Here is a 26,044-nt window from a genome sequence, read left to right on the forward strand (position 1 = left end):
CCTAAATTATATGTATACTATCAATATAAGTTTTCTTGCACCAAAACCTTTTTCACAATGTTTTTCCACCCTCTTTCTGAACTACATAATTAATTTATAAAGCTTTTTTATATACTGTAAATGTATCCTGAAGTAAATAACAGTGGTTATGGTTGTATTGGAGTACTACATTGCAACTCAATATAATACCAATAAATGCAGCCAAGGTAGGTGGCTATATACTGGCCAAAAATGCTGTACAGGTAGGCAGCTATTCTGTAATGCAGATTAATGCAGTCTCGGCACGTTGATATAATAGCCAAAAAATGTTGCCTAGGTAGACAGCGATGTAGTTTTTAGACAGATCCCGTTTGAATAGCTTCCCTCTAGCGGTCACTCGCGTTCGTGTTCCCTTTAACGTGACTGCGCTTCACAGTTTGACTCGCACTTTCATGCAAGCAGATGTCTTTGAGGAATTACACACAAACAGTTGCCTTGAATAAGAAAATACCTCTCTCAGTCGTCCCCCCGACATTACAGTTATTGGATTTAGAAGGTAATACACATTTTCCTCACGATACTTTCATTTTAAAGAGCAAATCGCTGCTTTTGAAGATTTATCTCGCTAGCATGTCAGAGAATTGGTTAGCATTGGATAAAAGCTAGCGTTAGGCTAAAATAACTAACACTGACTAAATCATTGACAACAAACGATACATGTCTGGTTTAATTTGTAACGTATGTTTAGTTAAAAACAAATGTTAGAGGAAAAGTAAGGTTATGTTTGGGTGAAGTTGGCAGCAAATCGGGTTACTAGCCAGGAGTCCTGTTCATTTAGCCTGGAGTCATCATCATCATCATCATCATCATCTAATCAAAAAATACTATAAAGATTTGTTTCAGGAAATGTATGTGTTTATTAATTTATCCTGTGCTCAAACAGATTTGTTGGATTTTTATTTGATTTGATTTGATTGGAATAACTACAGCTACAGGTAAATACAGCAGGATAAACACTTTCGCAATCATCAGCTTTATAATCATATGCAGATTAAATTCACATTGAAACTGAATATAAAAATACAAATTCACATATGAAACTGACATGCAGCTTAATAAACCTGTAAGAAAAGTCAGGGGTTTTGTTCTAGACAGCCTGTCTGACCCGTCATGGATCATCCAAGAAACCTAAAATAATTTCACTCTCCCATCATTTTTGTTTCCCTGACAGGCTCTTTGATGTCCTATCTCACCCTCCTTAGTCTGGTTTAGAAGTTGAGATCCATTTAAGGTCATCTTTTTAATAATTTTAGTTGCATGATCTGCTGGTTTCTTTCTAGACTGCGCAGACGCAGTGAACGTAATGCATAATTCATAGCGGCGACAAGGTACTTTTGGAATGTGCTGTTTATAATAACCGCTTTATAAACTGGCACGTTCACACACTTTTGCGCACTCAGATTAAATGTAGAAGTTATGAAACAGGACATGTAGCAAAATCCTTATCAGGAAACACAGATATGTAGAGTCATATTAATTGCATCAGTTCCTTTATACATCATCTTTGATGTATACTTTGTAACTAACTTATGTAGAGTAGGTGTTTTCAATATTTTAGATGGAATATGATCGTCCTTGTTAATGGACCCCCATTTCTAAAAATTAAAAGGCAGCTATATATTTCCATGTATATAAAAAAAAAACTGTCTGTTATGTGGAAAATAAATATTATAAGTAGTGCAAAATGTTATTTGTTAATTATTTAGGATCTTTTTTCTCTACTCACCATAGCACTATATAGGGTTGTTATAGTTAAATAAAACATTTAAAAATGATCATTACTTGAAAGGAAATAAACATTAACTGCAATAAATTAAATATAGAAATATTTCAGCTAGTTGCCACAGCAACATTTTTATTTTTCGTTTATGTACTAAAATAGAAAAAAACTATAAGTGAAATAAAAAAAGTAAAAAACTATACTAGACATACTAAAACTTAAACTAAAGTGAACAAGAAAACAGAAAATATTGTTTATTTGGCATTTTTTTTGTATCTGCTTATTTATGTCTAATTTTCATTATTTATTTATTTTTATTTAACACTGTTTTTCTGTAAACATTTCCACGGCCCCCTTGTGAAAACCTCGGTTGTAAACTTGTGGTTTATTTCAGGGAGGATGGCGGTGTCCGGAATGTGAGGGGCGCTGCGGTTAAGGTCTCATGTGAAAAGCTGGAGAAGGAGAAGAGACAGAAAGATGGAGCAGGCTCATAGTTTACTGCTGAACGAGGAAGCCTGCAGTCAGCTGCGGGAGCACCAGAGGGCCGAGTTTGTCTTCGAGTGGCTGCGTTTCCTCAAGAAACTACTCCCTGCCACAGACCGGGTGAGCTGAGGGCGCTGACAATAAGCTCTCTGTTTGAGAAGAAACGCTTCTGTCTGTCTGTCTCTCTCTCTCTCTCGAACACAAACACAAGCAAGCCTCTCTGAATAGACTCCCTGGTTATTTGTCTGCCTTTCCACCGGCTGTCTCTCAGCCTGGAATGGACTAGTGATGTGTCTGTCTGTTTCTTACTGGTGAAGTGCCAAGAAACCGCAATTAAAGAGCGCCGCTCATCTAAACAGTATGTCGGCATGTATTTGTGTGACAGGCCGATGTGAAACAGAACCAGAAGCGCCTGGTGGAGCAGCTCACGACGGTACTGACGGGTTCTCCGGGCCCCCCGACACGACTGCTGCTGGCACAGTGTCTGGCGCTGGTGTACCGGGTGGGTGACTCCCTCATGTCCAGTCTCACTGTGGACCGCTGCAATGACATCATCCGCAGCAAGGATGACTCTCCCAGCTTCCTGCCGACTCGACTGTGAGTGTCATAAATCTGCCCCCTACACTCACGCATCACGCCCTGCAGATGGGCTTCAGCTTGATCTTCTGCCAGTGAGTTTACTTATTGCTCCCTACAGGGCAGCTGTGGCCTGTTTGGGTGTGCTGTATGAGCAACTGGGCCGACTACTCATCAACTCATTTAAAGAGAGCGTGGCAAACCTTCTGAAAGCCATGAAGAGCGCAGAGGTACGTGTGGCTGCACACCAGTATGTGATTCACAGTTCAGCCAAACACAGAGATGTGACTGTACTTCACTGTGAGAAATCATGACATGTTTGACCAGTAATTTGGAGGACAAACAGGGGATTCAGGTCTTTTGAATCATCACATGCAGCATTTTTTTATTTTGACCATTACAAAATGCTTAGGACTTGTTAATTAGCAGATGAAATTCACTACATTTTCACTCGGATATACATCACAAATGGAGATAAAGAACAATCACATCTTCCGTTTCATGTGGACTTTAATATTTTTGATAGAAGTGTGTTATGCTCACCAAATATTGTGAAATATTAGTAAAATTTTAAATGACTGTTTTCTATTTGAATGTATTTGAACATTTTAATTTATTTCAGTTATGGCAACTTTGACTCTGCCTTTTTGATCCTTCAGAAGTCATTTTAAAATACTGATTTTAGTGGAAAACACAATACATTTTTCAAGATTCTTTGTTGAAAGAATAGCATTATTTTAAATAGATTTTTTGTAACATTGTAAAAGTCTTTACTGTCACTTTAAATTTCTTAAGAAAAAAACAAAAACGCACTAGCTCCAGTTGTTTAAACAGTAGTGTATGTGTAATAGTGTTTCTAAGGCAATCATTTGTATATCTTATTGAAAAAACTCTTACCTTAAGTTTTAAACATCAATTTGTCCTTTTTTTTATTATTATTATAGACATGCTACTATACTAAGAAATTCCCCTATAAAACAGGCAAAATAGACTTTGAAAGAGGGACCAGAGTCATATATAGGAACCAGAATATCACAGAAAACCTGGGATGGGCACTTTGGAAAAATAGGATAGAGATATTTTTATATTCCAGAAGACAGCAGCTTTTTTAAATGTGTATGTGTGTGTGTGTGTGTGTTATTGTGTCCAGTCTCAGGGTCGCTGTGAGATCATGTTGTGTATTGAGAGGATTCTGAAGGGTTTAGGTGTGAGTGCCGTGTCCTGTCACAGAGACATCTATAAAGCTGCTCGCACGTCTCTCACCGATCGCTCCATGGCTGTGCGCTGTGCTGCCGCAAAGGTACTGGACACTATACCCCATGCCTCAGTTACTAATCATATGTATGTTTGTCAAACATGCACTACTTATTGACAGAAATAGGTTTACATTCACAGCTGACTGAGGGAAAATGCACATTTTGTTCTTTATTGTTAACAGATTAAAATCAACCACAATTCAGTTTATGAAATTCTTATTAACCCAAAATATTAAAAAATTTGGATTCTAAGTTATTGTACTATTTCCAGCTAAAGGAGGAAGCAGGGTAAACACTTATTCTTCTTTCATCTAATAAAACATATGAAAATATTAATAGAATTTGTTATTCTTCACAAAAGCTAATTTGAAAATAACTTGTTGATTTTATTTTTTGTCCAAGTCTGCTCAGAATCACTATCAATGTTTGAAGTAAATTATATATTTATTTAGTTATATATATGTATTTATTTATACATTTTTTTGTATTGTGTTCTGGAGTGTGGTGTGTCTTTGTAGTGATGAAAAGAAGTTTTCCCTTGAATATTTAAATATTACTGTATGTTACTAAATATTACTATAATCACTTACTATAATCAGTTTTTTTCTCTTTTTTTCTTAACCTTTGTTATATTTAATTATATATTGTATATTCTATTCCAGTCTGTGGGTTTTAAATATTGCATATAAATGGACAGGATGCTGTGTGCTTTATGGTTAGAGAAAAAAAGCATAATAAAGGTTAAAAACAAAACTTGAAATCAATACCAGCAGACATTATTGCCTGGTTAATTTCTATTATAATAACAATAATATAGTTAAAATGAAGTTTTTCTTTCTGATTTTGTCACAGTTTTCCCAAAATTACTTTGAAGTGGTGATGTTAACTTTATTGTTTTTGATAGTGTCTTCTGGAGCTCCAGAGAGAGGCTGTCTTCCTGTGGTCCTCAGAGCTGGAGAACGTGGCCACTGTTTGTTTCCGAGCCTTCGAGGGCTCAAACTATGATGTCCGAGTCGGCATCTCAAAACTGCTTGGCACTTTATTAGCATCCGCTCTGGACCCCAGACAGACCATAGGTGGGTGGATTTTATTCAGCAATCACACAAACATCTTCAGAGGACACCAAGCTGATCATTTACCCACGGAAATTGTAAAAATCATTCCCTCCTCTCCTTTGTCACCCACATACTGCTTTTCGTTTCCTCAAATGAAATGCTCATCTTTCCCCTCCCACTCGATTCCATCTGTTCTATCATTTATCCCCTCACACTCTGTCTTACGCTTCTCGTCTTTTCATTCTTCCTCCCCTGTTCCTTTGGCTTTGCTCTCAGCTCCGAGGCCAGGCACCAAGCGCAACTCCCTGAAGGAGGTGATGGAGCTGCTGAGTTCTGGTTTCCTGCGGGGTGGAGCCGGCTTCCTGCGGGCCAGTGGAGACATGTTGAAAGGGAGCAGAGATGTGCGCGTGGGCATCACACAGGTCGCTCACCCTCCTACATCCTTCCCTTGTGATCCGAATGTTTGTGTTTTAATAAATAAAAGAATAAATCCAGGTTATATAACATCGGAAAAAATAATTTCTCTCCCTTTGTTTATGTCTTATTTATCCGTTATGCAGAAAAAAAGTTACAATTAATTAATTTAATTTGATGTAAGTTTATTTTATATTATTTTATCAATTTCAGTTAATTTAACATGAATACCACCTGTTTAATCTCTTAAACAGACATGTGTGGTGTTTGTGTCCATTCTGGGCGGCGCGTGGCTGGAAACGCACTTCTCCTGTCTTCTTTCTCTTCTCATGGAGTGGGTATCTCACGCACGGGCGACGCAATACCCGGCAGATGCCGTCTCCTGCCGCTGCTGTGTCTCCTTCATACTGCGGGCCACTCTTGGCTCTTTGCTGGGGGAGAAGGCCCAAATCGCAGCTGCCAAGGAAATCTGCCAGTTGATCGACAAACAGAAGAGGGTTGTGGGTAAGAAACTAGGCCAAGGGCGAATGTTTAGGTCTCATTGGGTATTGAGTTGTAATTTCTTAAATGTAAGCTGTGTTTCTGTCAGACGCGGCTCTTCATGAGGGGAACATGGAGGCACGTGTGAGCCCTGCGGATGTCGCAGCTAGTCAGCATGTGCTGGTATGTGCTCTTCTGGAGCTGGGCAGTCTGCTACAGGACCTGAGCTCCACTGCCGCCCCACTACTGCTCGACACCAGCATAGGTTTGTCATGCATTATTAACCAACAAACTCTCAGCAACCCATTAAACTTTTTTAAAGGATTTTTAGATACTCCTCTTTTTACATGGATTAGTAAAGAAAAGTGCCCCAAATATTAAAAAATGTGATGACAAAAACACCCCCACTGAATTCTTTGTTTGTTTTTTTATTTGTTTATTTTATTTCTTATTTCTTTATTTTTTACAATTGATGTACATTACTGTTAAAAGGTTTTGGGGTAGTAATTTTTATTTTTTATTTTATTCATATTTTAAAAGCTGTTCTTTTAACTATCTTCCTCAAAATATAAAATTAATTAATTAATTAATTAAATATTCTGTAACATTATAAATCTCTTTTCGATCAATGTTGATCAATTTAATGCATATAAAATTAATTAATTAATTAATTAAATATATATATTTTAAAAGCTGTTCTTTTAACTATCTTCCTCAAAATATAAAATTAATTAATTAATTAATTAAATATTAGGCAGCACAACTGTTTTCAACTTTGATAAGAATGAGAAATATTTCTTAAGCACCAAATCAACATATTATAATGATTTCTGAAGGATCATGTGACACTGAAGACTGGAATAATGGCTGCTAAAATTTTAGCTTTGCAATCACATTAATAAAACCACAATACATTAAAATAGAAAAATGTTATTTTAAATTTAAATAAAATTTCACAATATCACTGTTTTTACTGTGTTTTTGACAAATAAATGCAGTCTTGGTGAACATAAGAGACATCTTTCAAAAAAATTTAAGAAAATCTTATTGACTCCAGACTTTTGAACAGTGGTGTCTTGAACCAGGGTCAAAGAAAGATGTTTTTCAAGTGTCTATAGCTATATCTCTGGATTTTGTGTGAGTGTGTCTGCTCTTTAATGGATGTCACAATAAGGCCTGGATGAAGGAGTGAGCAGAAAAAGTGCGTACAGCTGCAGATTTAACACGTCCATCCTGCATTTTCAGAAAGAGCTTTTCAGAGATTGTCATCTCTGATGGCTTGAACTTTACTAAAACTGCAAGTTCAAAGATTTCTCTGTTTTGTTTTTCTGACAGGAATGTTGGACACCGTGATCTCTGTTCTTCTTCACCCCAGTGCATCTGCTCGTCTGGCGGCCGCCTGGTGCCTGCGGTGTGTTGCCGTAGGGATGCCTGCTCAGGTGGCAGTGTTGCTAGATCGCTGTGCAGAGAGGCTGAATGCCCTGAAGTCATGCCCAGAGGCTGTGGCAGGGTACAGTGCTGCCATCGCAGCTCTGCTGGGAGCCGTACAGCTCTGTCCGCTAGGAATATCACACTCGAAGGGCAAGGTATGAATGAGATTTGTGTCTATACGTGTCCTATCCTCCTTTTAAAGCACACAGTAAGTTTGCGGTTCTGTTTGTGCTGTATCATCAGATATGCTTAAGGTTTGTTCATGCTGGCAGCATTTCAGATCACTGTAGTCAGTGAGTCTCTGCTGTTGCTTGCTAGTAGGCGTTTTTACACAATTGCAGTTTTCAGTAAAGCACCAGATCACTGTCTAGACTCCCTTTGGTAGTTTCCACATTGCATCACTGCTCATTTTAATGAAGTTGAGCTCATGAAGTTGGTGTCTGAACATTAAGAAATTGAAAATGAATGACTTCATTTTGAAGTGGATGACAAATCAGCTGTCATTTTTAATGTATTATGTGGGATTGCATCCCACAAAAAGTTAAACCTTAAAGTGATAATTTTCCCAAATTGGCAAACCCTTCTTGCTGCTCCAAACCTGTGTGACTTACTTTCTTCTGCAGAACATATAAGATATTTTGAAGTAGTGTTGTCATGATACTGGAATTTGTAACTTCGATACAATTGCTAATTTACAATTTGATAAAAGAAAAAACAATATTCCGTATCATTTTCAATACCTCCACAAGATTTCCACAACAGTAAGAGCATAAGACTATATACTATTTTATTTAAAATACACTGGTTAGTGTGCAGGGGTGTGTGCACATTTGGTATCAAAGGATCGATACTGCAGTATTAAAACGGTTTCAAATATTTCAGTACTGAAAAAAATATATTTTGACAACACTAGTTTAAAGAATGTTTGTCACTAAGCAGTTTTGGTGACCACTGACAAAAATCAACAAATATAATTTCTTAAAATATATCAATTTCTTTTATTTTCTACAAAAGCAAGAAATATTTGCATTCATTCCTGTGGACGGGTTGCAGGTGGTGATGACCTTGGCAGAAGATCTGCTGCGCTCTGCAGCTCAGAACAGCAGAATCTCCATCCAGCGCACTCAAGGAGGTTGGCTGCTGCTCAGTGCCCTCTTCACATTGGGTATGAATCAGTTTACTGGTTTGTGATCTTCAGTATGCCCACATAGATGTACACATACAGACACAGACAAGATGTGCCTATATTGTAATAGTCAATGTGCTGGAAGAATATTTTTTATCATCCTTTTTGTTCTTTCTGGTATTTTGATTCAAGGTCCCACTGTAATGGAGCATCACTTGCCTCGATTGCTGTTGCTATGGAAATGTGCCTTCCCACTGTCTGTGAAGGACTTGGAGAATGAGCTGCGACGTGGAGACTCCTTCACCTGGCAGGTGACCCTGGAGGGGCGAGCAGGAGCATTGTGCGGTGGGGGTCTTTTATGAATCTCATGGGCTTCTCACTTCTGTCACTAGTCTATCTGACATGATAAAACTTTGCTTTAGGTTCTATGCTGCTGACTGCAGTTGGGAATAAACAGAATGTTTGGTCTTCATAGCTTGTGTCATATTCCTTATAGCAATGAAGAGTCTGGTGGTGCACTGCAAAGACCTGCTCACCGATGATGTCATCAGTCGTTTGCTTCCTCTCTTGTCCTGTGCAGTGGCCCTGCTCAATCAGTGAGTGGATCTCGATTGCTTTAAATGAAGTTATTCCAAGCATTGCAGAATGCAGATGTAATGTCAACAGGATGTTGATAGACAAATATTTATCACGTTTTGCTTCCCTTCAACTCTTTTTAGGCTGACCTCTATCATTAAAGCCTATGGAAACCAGATCAAAAATGCAGCCACTGTCTTTAGATTGAGAGTGTATGAGATCCTCACAATGCTTCAACCTAAAACATATGAAGGTAAGCAACTTGATTGGACTAGATGCTAGGTGCTGAAAATGTTATCATTATCCCTTACTTATTGAGTGGTCATGACCATGGTATTCGAGTGAGTATACTAAAAAGAGTACATTTATATCATTTAAGAGAGCTGTTTTTGAAATTTTAATATCCCACAAAAACATATGGAAATAGGAATGTTTGACTGCTCAAATATGTATTTATTTGTTTATTGTGGTTTGGTTGTGTTGGCTCAGAGAGCTTTGGCACAGTGTTGAAGCAGCTGCTGAACGATCTGACCGGGCCAGAAATCACAGCATGTGCTGAGCTGAACCTGCTGCCCTCCCTGTGCTACATCCAAGACTTGGCACTGTTGGGCCCTGGACTGCAGGATGTGGATCAGCACTACATAGAGGAACAGGTCAGATCGCAGTCTAGTCATCAAGGAAATAGCCTTGTTAATGTGCTTCCCTAATTACTGCACATTTCGTATTTAACCTCATTGTGTTTTCTGTCTGTTTAAAGCTCCATGGTGGTGGTTCAGGAGGTGGGACGTTAGAATATGACCCGTTTACCATCTTTGAGAAAGCCCAGGAAGTTCCTACCCCCCTCCCGCCAGCCTCTGCCTTAACAGCAGCAGCTGTCCAGCTGTTTGGAGTGATTTTTCCCCACCTGGGCATTCAGCAGAAGTATGTCCACTGTCACCACATAGACCCCCTCCAGATGGCTGCTTTTGTATACTGTTGCTGTCTGGTTGGAGTACTTTTAGTTCCGTTCATTTAAAAGGACCTCAATGTCGCCAAACACTTCAGGTCATTCAGTTACTTTATATAAGACCTTTATGCAAGCAATACCCTTCATAATGCTTCAAATGAATAGCTAATGCTGATGAATAGTTAAACAGAAAATTCTCAGATTAAGTTGGCTGTGTACTAGATTGCTTCCCTCAACTCTATAGTGCCTTTCATTTTCATAATGACGCATCCCACTTTGTAAATTATTTATATAGTTTGTTTGTTTTATGCTACATTCACTAAAATGTGGATGTACTAATGTTAACCAACATTACCATTTAAAGTTATTCAGATTGTTAGGCGGAACTGATACTCTTACTGAGCGCTTGTGGGAACTGGCCTTAATGAGATCCAGAGGCTTTTTGAAGCACTTTCTTATGCAGCATAGCCAAATTTACATCCAGACATCTGCATGCATTTGCATAATTGGGGGCTGTTCTGGCCATGTCCCATGCATTATTAAACATAGCAGTGGAGAGAAAATGATACTGATCATATGGGGCCATCAGTCCTCCTGCAGTGCATCTTTCATCCCGCTAGCAGCTTGTCCAGATTCTTTTTTTAATGTTTTTTTTTTTTTTGTTTTTATTTTGTTTTGTTTGTTTGATGTTTTTACTTTTTTATTATTATTATTTTTTACAATTTTACAGTGTTTTAAAAGAGATTTTTAGGAAACAACAGCCTTTGTTTACTAACTCTTGGCATTTAGACTGTAAAATCATAAACTCAACCAATAATATTTTGAAATACAATGGATAGATGAATGACTGAAATATTGTCAATTTATGCTTTTATCATGGGATTTTCAATGGAAAAAAATAGTCAATATTTTATAAACACTGTGGCAATGCCTTTTTCAGATAATCCAGTGAACTGAATACTTAACAAAACATGATAAAAAAAAAAAACCTTATGATGTGTTTTTTTAAATTTGAACCAGTTTTTATTTTCACTTGATTATTTTCTTTTCATTTAGGTCTTTGTGGATGATTATGAATAATAATTAATATGCCTCACATCAGTGCAAAACATTTACCATGGGAAGACAAAAATCAGTCATTTTAAGTAAATTTAGTCATCAGTACATTATAATGTACAGTATGGATATTTATTTTACAATTATTTAAGTGTTATTAAATTATTAGTGTTTTTAGAGTATAATTTGACATTTGGGATCATGTAATGCTCAATCTAAATGTAGTAATTGTGGAAATGAGCATTAACAATTCAGTATTCAGTTTGGCCTTTATGTATCCAATTTCAGCAGAAAGTTTGTAATACTGGCTAATAATCTGGTTATTACATATAATGCATGCCTAAGATATTACAGTAGCTGAACGGTACATCTGTTGCATTCCTTGTCTCAGGGCTCAGATCCTAGAGCAGTTCTGTGAGTTTGTGCGCCAGCTTAAAGGAGCCCGGCAGCAGACTGTTCAAATCCATGTAGCTGCTGCTTTCTGCTGCACTTTGAAGGTAAGAAACCATTAAAAAAAATAACAATTGAAAACCTTTGCATTCAAACCATATAATGTTTCTCCCCTACCTGTCCTGTTTTGTTTTGTAGTGTTTGGCATTAAGTCGGAGGGAATTGGGGTCAGAGGAGGTTCAGAAACCAGCACTGTCTCTCCTATTGGGGGCGCTAGAGGGCTCAAACCCTCTCTTGCGCTGCGTGGCTGCAGAGGGTTTAGCCAGGCTTGTGCAAGTTCTTAATGACCCCAATTTCACCGTTTCCATCACTCTCATGAGCTTTGACAAGTGAGTGTATGCCAAGTGCAGTGTTAAAAAATAAAAGTTTTTGAAATGATCTGATATTATTGTAAATGTGTTTCAGACTGAAGATGGCAAGGGATGCCATCACACGCACAGGTCATGCTTTGGCACTCAGCGCTGTCTACCGTTATCTGAGTGGGATAAGTTCCCCTCAATATATTAGTGCCTGTGTTGGAGTTCTCTTCACCTTGTCCCAGGACAGCACCTCACCTGAAGTACAGGTACACAGACCACATGACTGTTTTAAATAAATCAGGATACCATTTGTGTGCTTTTCTATATAGAGTGTTGTCAGGAAGTTCATGCACTAACTTTTCAGTGAACTACTGTATATGCATGTACGCAGATGTGGGCTCTCCACGCTCTGTCCATGGTTGTGGATCTAGCAGGCCCTCTGTATCACAGTCACCTGGAGGCTAGTTTCACTTTGGTGCTACGTTTGCTCCTCTCGACGCCACACACACATGTGGAGGTGCAGCAAAGCCTGGGCCGCTGCCTTAACGCCCTTATCACTTCCATGGGGCCGGATCTGCAAGGTGCACACACTTATTTACCCATAAACACATTGTCATCATGCAGGTTTTGACCTTTACACACTCTCTTCTCTCTGGTTGTTTAATGTAAACTGTCTCCAGGTGAGGGTGCAGGTGTGTGTGTAGTGAGGACCTCGTGTTTGGTGGGCTGTGCCGTGATGCAGGACAGTCAGGACTGTCTGGTCCAGGCCCAGGCGATCTCCTGCCTCCAGCAGCTGCACATGTTTGCGCCACGCTTCGTCAATCTGGCCAGCCTGGTGCCCAGCCTCTGTGTACGTCATCAATGCACTTAACACTCAAAATCAAACTCAACAACAAACATTCAACTGCATTCACAACACATTTTATACACCGTGAACAAAATAATGTGAAATTTTAGGCTGTTAAATTATTGGTTAATATAATTTTTTTTTCACCCCAAGCAGTTTGAGTTGTCAGAAAAAAAGTAAAGTAAGTTCTGAGGTGGATAAATAGATATTTTCATTACAAGAATTATGCACACAACCAAAGAAAAATACTTATATTTTTAATCTTTTTAATTGTTACGGTGTTTATGTAGAGTTAATGTACAAGGAGAATTTCAGTTTGGATGAGAAGACATTTTCTATAAACGAATAGTAGATATTAATATTCTGGCAGATATTTACAAAGTAGTAGTAATTTTCATTTTATGGCAGATAACCAATAATGAAATATGTATTGTTGAAATGTATAACCAATAATAATAAAAAAAAATTAAAACTCAAAAAGCCAAAGGCAGCCAATAACCGTTGTTTACGGATATCAACAAATATGGATACCGACTGGTGCGTGTGTGTGTGTGTGTGTATGTATATATATATATATATATATATATATATATATATATATATATATATATATATATATATATATATATATATATATATATATATATATATATATATATATATATATATATATCCAGTTTCAGTCGATAGTCAAATGATCAGTGACATGCTCCAAAACAGTCACTGTAGCAGTTTTCTTTCTTCACATTTCTTTATTTGTATTATATTGAAGAAAAATGAATGTCATTGAAAGAGGTGAGTGTTCTTGGGCCTGACTTTGCTCTCATTTGTAGTGACAGTGCTGTTTTCTGCTTTCTCGTACAGGAAATCTTATTGGATTATTCTGTGTTGGTAGGTTTGGTCTGCCTCTCTGCTGTCAGGCCACTTTATTCCCTTCCTTTTGTTTGCACTTCATATTCCCTTCTTTTTTATTTCTTGCGTCAATAATTACGCTCTGTTGTCCTCCTCTCATTTTTCCCAGTGTGAAACTAACTCAAGAAGGATCTGGTTTTAAGCATGAGCAGACAGTGTCACTGCCTCTAACTGCAGGGTTAATGCCAAGGATTAGGTTTGCTTGGCTTGTTCTTTTCTGTAAAGGCTTCTAACACTGACCACCCACACAGTGCACATGACATTCACATCCACAGCTGTAGCCTCATGCCAATTCAAGCTATTAGCTTTATTAGTGTGAGAGCTTCAGTCCATTGCACTCTCTCTCTCTCTCTCTCTCTCTCTCTCTCTCTCTCTTCCTCATACAATCTCACACACACATTTAGACATTATTGAGAAAAACATGCTTTGTTCTACATGCTCTATTTTTAGATGGTTTGATTTATGGTCCTATTCTTTGCAAACAGCTCGCTTGCCACATCATTTAAAGCTCAAAACAAGCCTTGACAGTAGCCCTGCTGTCCCTCTCTCTTCTCCCTCTGCCCTGTGTGGGATCATTTTGACATAACAGGACTAACTTTGATGTGACCGCTGCTGTCTGCTGAAGTGTTTATTGCACTGTTGTCTGGATTATGTTGTGCAAAATGTGACGAAGTGATCATTATATTTGCAGTGTGCTCTATTTCTGAATTCACCTACGTGCTCTCAGTCTGAACTAATATGTTTTATGTTATATCAGCGCTGGCTATATGATCAAATAATTTAAACCATTACAAGGATTTTTATTTTATTTTACCAGCACTAATGTCTTAGTTCTATTCTTCTGTTTCACTAGACCTCACTTGAATCACCACTCGTCATTTATTTGACCGTACTAAGTTCTAACGTTACATTTAATATAATGTATAACATTTGTGCATGTACAGATAAACCTGTGCAGCTCATACCTGTCTCTGAGGTGTGCAGTTGTGGCCTGCTTGAGACAGCTGGCTCAGAGAGAAGCAGTGGAGGTATCGGAGCATGCAGTCGCTTTGGTTAAAGAGCTACCACGCAGAGACAACACACAATTGGGTGAGTCAGCATCGCCTCCACTGCACAACATAGTATCATCTCAGCACGTCTCTGCTGTTTATTTTACTGTACTCTGCATTTTGAGGTGGGTTTGACTGCAGTGAGCCATAGATTCGTTTGGGGCCTGGAATTTTGTCTTGGACCAAATCAGCATATGAGAATGATTTCTGTAGAATCATGTGACACTAAAGACTGGATTAATGGCTGCTGAGAAGGTTTTTCGTCACAGGACATTGAATTTTGTAATCTATTAAAATAGAGAACTGTTATTTAAAATTATAGTAATATTTCACAGTATAATTATTTTTACTTTTTGATCAAATAAATGCAGCTTTGGTGAGACTTCTTTCAAAAGTCATAGAAAATCTTGTCAAACTATACACACACACATAGTGGCATTTGTTTTTAAGACCGCACACGCACACTTCTCAAGCAAAACAACATTTGTTATCATATATATCACATTGTGCGCTGTATGTTAAATGGTTATTGTCTATCCTGCAGATGTCACTATTAAGGAGGTGGGATTGGAGGGAGCTTTGTTCAGTCTGCTGGACAGGGAGTCTGACCCGCGCCTGTGCCGAGACATTCAGGAGACGCTTGTCCACATGATGAGTTTGGCGGCTGAGAGTAAACTGGCCCACTGGCTCAAACTCTGCAAAGATGTGCTCTCTGCCTCTGCAGGTGGGTTTCAATCTCAATATGATGAGAATAAAATAATCTTAATTTTTCATCTCCAGCAAAATGTGCTCTCCTTTTTACATTTTTTTTTTAATACAACCCACCTGACAAGTGTAAAGGCCTTAAGATTGGCTAAAAATGTTGTGATCTATGTATACAATTTCATGACAAATGTTTTTTTAATCAGTGTTTTTATTAGTTTGACTTGTATAAGATAGTTGTTCATGTTCTTATTATTTTTAGACTCAGCTGTAGAAACGCTGCAGGAGGAGGATGGAGATCGATATGATGACTCCTCTGTGTTCCACGCAAAGTCTGAATCCAGCGGCCCCTTCAATAACCTGCGCTGGTCCACTCGTGTGTTTTCCATGGAGTGTGTGTGTCGCATAATAGCACAGTGTGAGAACGGAGACCCGGCTCACTTCAACATGGCACTCGCTCAAGAACAGCGTTTACATGAATCTGCAGGTTAGACACATCACTTCTATTGTATTAGAATTTTTATTTCCTTTTATTATCATTCTTCTCCGAATTGCTTAAGTGTATTTTCTGTATCTCTGAAGACTGTGATGTCTTAGCGCCACCTTCTGGGGTGATTTTATATACATTTGTTAACACTTAATAAAGGCACCCCTTCTGTCTGTCAGATTTCCTGGTTCTTCACTTGGCGGACCTTATCCGCATGGCTTTCATGGCAGCCACAGATCACAGCGATCAGCTCCGACTGGCTGGTTTACAAACACTGCTGGTCATTATCCGGAAATTCTCCAGTGTGCCAGAGCCTGAGTTCCCTGGACATGTCATTCTGGAACAGTATCAAGCCAATGTAAGCACTAACTTAGTACTTTTCAGCCTCAGTCTTAAAATCAACATTGCACACTTTCATATGCCCAGAAAAGTGCTGAGAGAAAGAAATTGCTCATCTAGAACAAACATGAATATTGATTGGCAGCTAAATTAAATAGGATATTTCCTAAATGCCTTTGAGTAAATGTTCCTTATCGCAAATGTAATAAGTGTGGAAGTATGGACCCCTTTTTAAATTATTTATTTATTGTGCTGAAATTTCCATAAAATACCACTTCTGAATTCAATTAGAGAAGAAAAATGATGAAAAATATTAAATAACAGAAACCCTAACTGCAACACATCTGATAACAGAAAATCTGTTACCTGCCCCAGAAGTACCTGAGCTTGTTCATCAGTCTCTTGTTACTAAGTGCGTGTGCATGTGTGTGTGCACGCATGTGAGAACCTGTATCACTTACACTAAATTAGGTTATCTGTGGGCTTAGCAGGGAGCCCTCTTTTCAAATAGTGACTTGAAACATCTTCAGTATCATGTCCTAGAATGTTTTACTCTTAATTTGCGCTTAATAAACTTACTCAGTTGAGTTTGGTTGAATGCCATCAATCCTGTATAGTATATAAAAAGACTAGACAGTAAAAAGTATAGTGATGTTCAAATGTTTGGAGTCAGTAAGATGTTTTTGAAAGATCTTTTTTGCTTACCAAGGCTGCATTTATTAGATAAAAAATGATGATGAAAACAAAATGAAAAAATGACTATGGAACAGCACAAATAAAGGTATGGGAATTATGCAGCATCAAAGCTATATTTTATGTTGGCATTCTCCCAGCCACCATTATGAGATGCATCCTTGGATCAGTATTGAAGGAGATACACTATGGGTGCTGGTTGACTCTTATTCACTCTCTTGTCTACTTATTTGTCTGTTTGTTCTTACAACTTATGTAAGGCTATGAGAAACCTCCCAAACCTTTGACTGGGCTGGTTTAATTGAACTAAATGTTGTTTGATGATGTAGGTTGGAGCTGCGCTCAGACCTGCCTTCCATGTGGACGCCCCTCCGAATGTGACTGCCAAAGCCTGCCAGGTGTGCTGTTTAAAGAACTTAAGCTTCATTATCGATTATGATGCACTTTTTCTGACCTTTGCATTTACCAGCAAACACCTTGTTATCCAACACGTTGTTTCAAGTCTTAAGTCACATATTTTGTCACTGTCATCCCAAATATGTTCTTTTTGTAGAATTAGTTCTCAAATCAATCCTGTTTTTAACCTCTTGAACTCGCTCCATGCTTGTTTTCCCAAATACCTCAAGTTCACGTGGGTTCACTTGACCTAGTTTCTTCCCAGAGTCCAGTAGTTCACTTGTACTGCTGAAAGCTGCTCCAGTAGTGTTGAGTTCTGACATTAACCTTTGTTTTGGCATCCAGGTTTGCAGTGCATGGATCGCCAGTGGGGTCATCAGTGACCTGCGTGACCTGAGAAGGGTGCATCAGCTTCTGGCTTCCTCTCTTGCCAAAGTACAGGTGGGGAGAGACGTCACCAGTCAGCTCTATAATGAAAGCACCTTCACCATGGAGACGCTGGCTGTGCTCAAAGCCTGGGCGGAGGTACCGAACACCATCACACAACTATTAAATCAGCTGTTCCTCTATGTCTAGCCGTTATGTAACTCTAGGGATGGGCAGTATGACTGTATATAAAGTATGATGGCCACACTTTTTATCTGTGGCATACCTTGCAGCAAACTTTGATCTGACATTTGTCTGAGTAAATCTATGTGTCTCTGCAGGTGTATATCACAGCGGTACAAGGCTCCAGGCAGAGGGAGAGTCCGGGCAGCCATCTCCAGCATCAGAGTGATGAGGCTGGCACTGCAGATCCAGCAGGGGCTGGTTTGCTCAAACTGGTTCAGACTGATCTTGCAACTCTGAGCCGCCTGTGGCTGGCTGCCCTTCAGGACCATGGCCTGCTCACCCTGCCCTCGCAATACTCCAGTCAACTCCCCTCCACAGGTCACTACTCACACACACCTACCTGATGGAAAATAAGTAGATATGCTTCTTTACTTCCAGGGTTATGAAAATTAACTGTCTAATTTATGTGCTTCTAGTGCAACAAAATAAAAATATAAAAAAATGACTATTTGCAAACAGTTTTTCCAAACACTCACTCTGTCAGCCATGACTCAGCCAAGCAGATAGTCCTGTCCCAAACTCATACCATTGTTCCTATGTCAGCCATAGTGTTCTTGTTTTTGAGGAAATCAGTTGAAAGATAGTTTGCTTATCATTGCCGAAGGGGATGCATAAAGGTGTTTTTGCCTTTCTTCTTTCACAATTACTTGTTTGCTCCGTTTTTACAGTATTGTACACTACTTTTCAAAAGTCTGGGATTGGTGGGATTTTTAAATGTTTTTTAAATTAGTCTCTTAAGCTCACTAAGGCTACATTTATTTTATCAAAAAAATGTAAAAACTGTAGTATTGTGGAGTATTATTAAAATTGGTAAGAACTGTTTTCGGTTTAATATTTGTTTTAAATTATAATTTAGTCCTGTGTTAGCAAAGCTGAAGCAGCCATTACTCCAGTCTTCAGTGTGGCATGATCCTTAAAATCATTCTAATATGCTGAGTTTGCGCTCAAGAAACTTTTCTTCTTAATAATAATGTTGAAAATAGTAACTAGAAATAGTGATACTTTTTAAAAAAAAAATTCAGGATTCTTTGATGAATAGAAAGTTGAAATAGAATTCTTTTTTAATATTGCAAATGTCACTTTGGATCAATTTAATGCATCCTTTCTGAGTAAAGGTATGAAATATATATTACTAAGCCCAAACTTTTGAACAGTAGTTACATTCTTCAGTTGATAATTCAGTGTATTCAGAATAATATGCAGATTATTTAACTACCATTTTAACATGCACTTTATTTGTCAGGTGGCTCGTTTTACACTGCAGAGACGGTGGAACAGGCCCGGCCACATTATTCCAGTGCCTGGGCTACCATTCTCCACGCTACTGCTCTCTGGCTCAACAGCACCGGGTTCATCATGGTGGACGAGGGACCTGCCAACCTCTCCAGACCGGTCACACCCACCTCCATGGGCCAGTCCACCTCACTGAGCAGTGTCAAATCCCCAGAGGACGTCAGCACTGACCGCCTCCACCTGATCCTGGGTACAGAGCTCAGTTAATATTTCCTGTTTCAATAAGTGGATGTAGTTCAAGGTTTATAGGGTGTCCATTTTTGCTTTAGTCATTTTCCATGGGCTGATTATGAGGATCATTTCCCGCTTAGATTTGAGATTAACATGTATATTTTGAGTCTTCTTGTTTAATTCACTCAAGTTTTCCCTTTAGGAATCAGTGTGGAATTTTTGTGCTCTCCTCACTCTGGAGACCAAATGGAAAACATCAATTCTTGTCTTCAGGCTCTGCAGGCCTTATTGGAGGTGCCTTGGCCCCGTTCGAAAGTGGGCAATGATCAGGTATTCTAAATTAAAACAGATCATAAGTGACAGTAAAGACATTTACAATGTTAAAAAAAAGACTTCTATTTCAAATACATGCTGTTCTTTTGAATTTAACCGATTGTTCAGCTGACTAAATAAATAATCTCAGTAGTTTTGAAAGTTGTGAAAATTATTTGACCTAGGACCATTATGTGGTGTGTGCCATTGTAGTTTAAGGCCCCATTTTTTGCTACGGTTGACGCCTATCGTTTACAATACTCAGGCATTTTCGACCTTCGAAAACAGAGACTTTTGAAAATGCTCCAGACTCTGTTTTAGTTTGAAAACTCCGGGGTTGCGTTTCAGTGAAAACTGACCAAAACGTAGACTTTTGAAGACGATGGCGTGGCTGCCCACATTCGCTCTGCGTATCCTTGTAAACAATAACATCATGCACATTGATGTACCCATAGATGTATAGGTAGTATTCCCATTTGATCGCTCCAAGCACATTGACGCGTCCGCCATCTAAATAACAGGGAATCTACCTATTCATATCTATGGCTGTACCAGCATGAATGGTCACGTGACATGCGTTTTAGGTTGTGTAGTGTAAACGGAAATCGTTTCTGAAACGCAGTGGAAACACCAGTGTAGACGAAGATCATTTTCATTCTAAAACACTGTTTTAAAACAAAAATGCACAAGTGTAAACGGGGCCTAAGTGTGTTCCTCCTAGCCTCGTTTTCATCCACACTAAATTCAATACGTTGTCTAACCTGACTATTATGGTCTGTTGTGATATTGTGATGCAGTGAGATTTGTTGTTTGGTATTTGTCTTTCTATGTAGTTAATGTTTTCTATTATGTGTTTGTCTTTCTTGTTAGTCACTCTGTGTTCTTGACAAGTATATGGTGTTCTCTCTGTAGGCTTTGAGTGTGGAGCTGCTCAGTGTTCTACACAGGCTCATAGTCACTCGGGAATCTCCCAGTATTCAACTGGCTGTGCTAGAACTGGTGCGGCAGATTGTTTGTGCTGCTCAGGAGCACGTCAAAGAGAAACGCCACAGTGCTGAGGGTAAGTCTCAAAAACGACTTTTGTTTAAATAGCGTAAATCTTAAATAACCCTCTCAATTCATCTTTCTTTGTTGTATTTGGTCAGTCGATGATGGTGCAGCAGAGAAGGAAACTGTTCCTGAGTTTGGTGAGGGACGGGACACTGGTGGCCTGGTGCCTGGGAAGTCTCTTGTTTTTGGAGCGCTCGAGCTATGTCTCTGCATGCTTGTGAGAAAGCTTCCGCAGCTTAGCCCCAAACTGGCTGGCAGCCCCACGGGGCGGGGAGGACAGACCTGCTTCCTCAGCAACACTGACTGTAGACTCGTCACATCTGCTCTGGCCATCCTCTCAGAACTGCCCTCCATCTGTTCACCAGAGGGTAAGAGATCCAGAGTTACTGTGACAACAAGATCTTTCAGATTGTGAGAAAAACATCCTCCTGCCCACTTTATTTTAGTCCACTTTTCATTTTGTTTATTCAATTTTTTTTTTCTTTCTCCATTACAAGGTCAAATAAAATGTTGATTTATTTGCCATCTATCGAACATTTTGTAATACTATAATAAGAAATGTCTCTTTTATTTTCTGTTCCACAGAAATTCAGTTCAATCCAGAAATGATCAGAGATCTGACAGTGTTTTATTTTTCTCTCCACAGGCAGTGTGTCAGTGCTGCCCACAGTGCTCTATCTGCTGCTCGGGGTGTTGAGAGAGGCGGTGAAGGGCTCTGTTGGAGCTGAGAGTGGACAGCTGGTACCAGGCATCCTGCAGGCCTTGCGCACTGTTCTCACCTCTCCCATGAGCAGAGCTGAGAAGAGTCATGGGGCCTGGACTGAACTGCTGAGATGTGCACTGCACACGCTCTTGGAGTCTTGGCATACAGGTAGTTCTCTCTCATTTCAACCACACTCTGTTTGGGTGGGTTTTTCTGCATGTTGTAGAAGTCATTTGAGTAACTTTCTCTGGTTTTTCATGGATTGTTTTGGACAGATAAAATGGAGCCTGGAGTGGATGAGGTTACCATGTTGACATCCCTCACCATCTTCCTGCTGTACGCCAGTGCTGAGGTGACTGCTGTGGAGCCCCTGCAGACACGCTGCATCCAGGCATTCAGAGCCAGCCTGGAGTCTAAGGACCCCGTGGTGAGTAGAGAGTCAAATAGAAATTCTTAACATTTCTACAGTACTGTTCAAAAGCTTAGGGTCAGCGTTTTTTTTTTTTTTTATGAAATAAATGTTTTCAGCACAGGCACATTAAATTAATCAAAAAAAAAAAAAAAATTAAATTGAAAACAGTTCTTTTAAATTGAAATAACATTTCATTGTATTAGTTTTACTGTATTTTTTATCAAGTGGATGTAGCCTTGGTGAGCAGAAGAGACTTCTTTCAAAAACATTTAAAAAATCTTACCGACCCCAAAACTTTTTTTAATGGTAGTAAACATCAGGCTGCTTAAATAAGGAGCTTTGCTACAATTTTACATACAATTCCCCAAAAAGACTCTACATCTAGTATTCTTCTCTACTATGTCCTACAATTTCTCGTTTAGGTGCTGAGCAGAAGTTATCAGTTGCTAGTATCTTTATTCCAAGGCCCAGCGCCGGTAGCCAGGCCATTTATTCTAGCTCTGGGTGGCCGTCTGTTGTCACAACTGGAGGAAGTGGAAAAGAGTCGTCCTCAAGGCCCAGCAGAGCTACAGGCCGTGCAAGATGCAATCCGAGCCCTGGAAGCACTAGTGTTTGCTGCAGACGAAACTCACCGTAAGTGACTGGGAATGTTTTCAGGTTTTAGTCCCAAACAGCTGTCAGTTATGATATCATAAAAAAAAACAAGAAGAATTCATTGGGTTATAATATAAATGTCTTCTTTATAATGACTGTTAGCAAAATGTTGCATTGTTGTTTAGCACTAAGTATATGTTTTAACCACACAGGTCCACAGCTGGTGGCTGTGCTGTTGCCCATCCTCATCTCTCTCCTGCTGGATGAGAATGCTCTGGCATCAGCTCCAGCAGCCTCTCGCTCACTGCACGAGTCCGCCTTAAGAGACCTCATGCGCATCGGCCCCCAGCACTCGGCTGTCTTCAAAGCACTGATGGCCTCCGCCCCGCACATGAAAGCCAGGCTGGAGGCAGCCGTCAAGGGCAACCAGGAGAGCGTGAACACTAAGGCACAAGCACCTCGAGTAATTAACAAAAACACGCCCAGCATTCAACTGAAGATCAATTTCCTGTGAATCCTCCTGACTGGATATGATACGAGTATTATGTTTTTAATGACTAAGTGAATGTTGGGGTGTTGTTTTAATCGGTTTTGTTTTTAAAGATAAATCAATTTTAAAATTGTGTTTAGTTTAAATACAGTAGTCCATTTTAAAACCGCATTAACCTCTATGAGGAACTTAATACATATTTACTCAGAAAGTAAGGGGCAGTGTGTTTCACATGCAGAACAGCTGAACCATGGGAGTGAATTTTATAAGGTTACTGTTTATAGAAACTTTTTGTTAGTTTTAATGGTTAGCTTGCTTACAAGCTTGAATAATTTTCATTAACCTTTGTTATGCATAGCATGGGTTTTTTGTGAGAAGTGTTTTATTGTGTCTGTACAAATATTGCAAATCATTAGTTTCTCATTGACATGCTGCAGCTCACAACTAAACCTGAGCAGCTGCACTGCTGGTAATCAGGTATCTGCTGACTTTACATATACAGTTTTAGTGCATTTTAATATTATAATTTTAAAATGTTAAATATTTTAGGTTGCGTAGAGATAGTAGCACGTGTTGTGAATGTGAATTTATGATAAAGCATTACTAACAGATACTTGGATGAATCACATCTCTGCACTGATGCTTTGAATACATCTGCAGTACGCATTCATATGGAAGCCCATTTCTGCCACATAAGAATAAAATCATGGTTTGGTAAATTATTAAGACAAGAAGTCAAAATTGTGACATACTAAGTTAAAACTGAGATATAAAGTAATTTATTGTAATTGACTTCTCATAATTTTGACTAGCACAATGTAATGGTTCATGTCAATTTTGACTCCTCATACATATGTATTCTTAGTATGTCAGTTTTGACTCAATATTGACATAATAGTTTTGACTTTTGATCATAATTAAGATTTTTTTATCTCATGATTTTTTTTTCTTGTGTGGCAGAAATTGGCTTCCATATGTTAAAATGGTACTTTATTTACAAACATATTTTACACTTTTTAGTTTTTTTCTGTATCCTAATTATGCATGCAAATATTTGTTGGTGTCTCTGAATTTCAACGCATAACTATCTTGCACTTGCAGGCAACATAAGTGATAGATGAATCCTACACAAGCAAAAATGTTGAACAAGCAACAAATTAATATGTACTACTATAAACGCACTACTAACAAGTTTACAATGCAAATGGAAGAGTTTCAGCTAATATTGGACCATTGTTTTTCTTCTAGAAGCAGCAATGATCAAGTACAATTATGCATTTGTAACCATAGCAGTTATTTTGTATGTTGTAAATTGTACAAAATCATTAATAGGGCAAGATTAACATTTATTTTCTGATTATACTGGAATAATAAAATCTAGTTTTGCTTCAAGAGTCGCATTGGTTTTAATTTACAGTGGAACCTGGAAAGGACATTTGCAATTTTCCCCCCTCACTTTGCATAATACAGGTGCTGGTCATATAATTAGAATATCATCAAAAAGTTGATTTATTTCACTAATTCCATTCAAAAAGTGAAACTTGTATATTATATTCATTCATTACACACAGACTGATATATTTCAAATGTTTATTTCTTTTAATTTTGATTATTATAACTGACAACTAAGGAAAATCCCAAATTCACTATCTCAGAAAATTAGAATATTACTCAAGACCAATACAAAGAAAGGATTTTTAGAAATCTTGGCCAACTGAAAAGTATGAACATGAAAAGTATGAGCATGTACAGCACTCAATACTTAGTTGGGGCTCCTTTTGCCTGAATTACCACAGCAATGCGGCGTGGCATGGAGTCGATCAGTCTGTGGCACTGCTCAGGTGTTATGAGAGCCCAGGTTGCTCTGATAGTGGCCTTCAGCTCTTCTGCATTCTTGGGTCTGGCATATCTCATCTTCCTCTTCACAATACCCCATAGATTTTCTATGGGGTTAAGGTCAGGCGAGTTTGCTGGCCAAGAACAGGGATACCATAGTCCTTAAACCAGGTGCCAAGTCCTGTTGGAAAATGAAATATGCATCTCCATAAAGTTGGTCAGCAGCAGGAAGCATGAAGTGCTCTAAAAACTTCCTGGTATACGGCTGTGTTGACCTTGGACCTCAGAAAACACAGTGGACCAACACCAGCAGATGACATGGCACCCCAAACCATCACTGACTGTGGAAACTTTACACTGGACTTCAAGCAACATGGATTCTGTGCCTCTCCTCTCTTCCTCCAGACTCTGGGACCCTGATTTCCAAAGGAAATGCAAAATTTACTTTCATCAGAGAACATAACTTTGGACCACTCAGCAGCAGTCCAGTCCTTTTTGTCTTTAGCCCAGGCGAGACGCTTCTGACGCTGTCTCTTGTTCAAGAGTGGCTTGACACAAGGAATCCGACAGCTGAAACCCATGTCTTGCATACGTCTGTGCGTAGTGGTTCTTGAAGCACTGACTCCAGCTGCAGTCCACTCTTTGTGAATCTCCCCCACATTTTTGAATGGGTTTTGTTTCACAATCCTCTCCAGGGTGCGGTTATCCCTATTGCTTGTACACTTTTTTCTACCACATCTTTTCCTTCCCTTCGCCTCACTATTAATGTGCTTGGACACAGAGCTCTGTGAACAGCCAGCCTCTTTTGCAATGACCTTTTGTGTCTTGCCCTCCTTGTGCAAGGTGTCAATGGTCGTCTTTTGGACAACTGTCAAGTTAGCAGTCTTCTCATGATTGTGTAGCCTACAGGACTGAGAGACCATTTAAAGGCCTTCACAGATGTTTTGAGTTAATTAGCTGATTAGAAGGTGGCACCAGGTGTCTTCAATATTGAACCTTGGGATTTCCTTAGTTGTCAGTTATAATCATCAAAATTAAAAGAAATAAACATTTGAAATATATCAGTCTGTGTGTAATGAATGAATGTAATATACAAGTTTCACTTTTTGAATGGAATTAGTGAAATCAACTTTTTGATGATATTCTAATTATATGACCAGCACCTGTATTTCTATTTGGAATTTGGACATATCCAGTATACTACGATCAATAGATAAAATGCATAATGCATTTCAAAAG

The 26,044-nt window shown here is 38.8% G+C and overlaps 1 protein-coding gene across 3 annotated transcripts; it reads left to right on the forward strand.

Annotated features, from left to right (window-relative positions):
* Positions 1-372: 372 nt before the first annotated feature.
* On the forward strand, positions 373-24,361 carry heatr5a (HEAT repeat containing 5a). Of its 3 annotated transcripts, XM_042742435.1 has the most exons (38): positions 373-535; positions 1,211-1,270; positions 2,154-2,362; positions 2,628-2,839; positions 2,940-3,048; positions 3,969-4,118; positions 4,979-5,150; positions 5,406-5,551; positions 5,798-6,047; positions 6,133-6,288; positions 7,359-7,609; positions 8,508-8,619; positions 8,773-8,925; positions 9,077-9,176; positions 9,300-9,409; positions 9,646-9,809; positions 9,914-10,077; positions 11,550-11,655; positions 11,747-11,937; positions 12,014-12,173; positions 12,299-12,488; positions 12,588-12,757; positions 13,619-13,645; positions 14,611-14,755; positions 15,260-15,439; positions 15,680-15,904; positions 16,084-16,262; positions 17,266-17,334; positions 17,678-17,857; positions 18,040-18,262; positions 19,188-19,427; positions 19,611-19,738; positions 20,633-20,780; positions 20,866-21,138; positions 21,417-21,641; positions 21,749-21,900; positions 22,308-22,518; positions 22,692-24,361. In XM_042742435.1, the coding sequence occupies exons 3-38, from the start codon at positions 2,237-2,239 to the stop codon at positions 22,991-22,993; spliced, it is 6,099 nt and encodes a 2,032-aa protein (XP_042598369.1). In that variant the 5' UTR covers positions 373-535; positions 1,211-1,270; positions 2,154-2,236; the 3' UTR covers positions 22,994-24,361. The 3 variants fall into 3 exon arrangements, with proteins under 3 accessions (XP_042598369.1, XP_042598368.1, XP_042598371.1); XM_042742434.1 differs by lacking the exon at positions 1,211-1,270; XM_042742437.1 differs by lacking the exons at positions 1,211-1,270; positions 13,619-13,645.
* Positions 24,362-26,044: the final 1,683 nt, after the last annotated feature.

Source organism: Cyprinus carpio, chromosome B17 (genome assembly GCF_018340385.1).
Source record: "Cyprinus carpio isolate SPL01 chromosome B17, ASM1834038v1, whole genome shotgun sequence".
Lineage (NCBI taxonomy): Eukaryota > Metazoa > Chordata > Actinopteri > Cypriniformes > Cyprinidae > Cyprinus > Cyprinus carpio.

Excerpts from the sequence above, each read along its gene's own strand:
- heatr5a (XM_042742435.1), top strand. The coding sequence starts at position 2,237 with ATGGAGCAGGCTCATAGTTTACTGCTGAACGAGGAAGCCTGCAGTCAG. Across the intron at positions 16,263-17,265 it reads TGGAACAGTATCAAGCCAAT|GTTGGAGCTGCGCTCAGACC; the intron begins GTAAGCACTAAC and ends TTGATGATGTAG. Across the intron at positions 19,428-19,610 it reads CCGCCTCCACCTGATCCTGG|GAATCAGTGTGGAATTTTTG; the intron begins GTACAGAGCTCA and ends TTTTCCCTTTAG.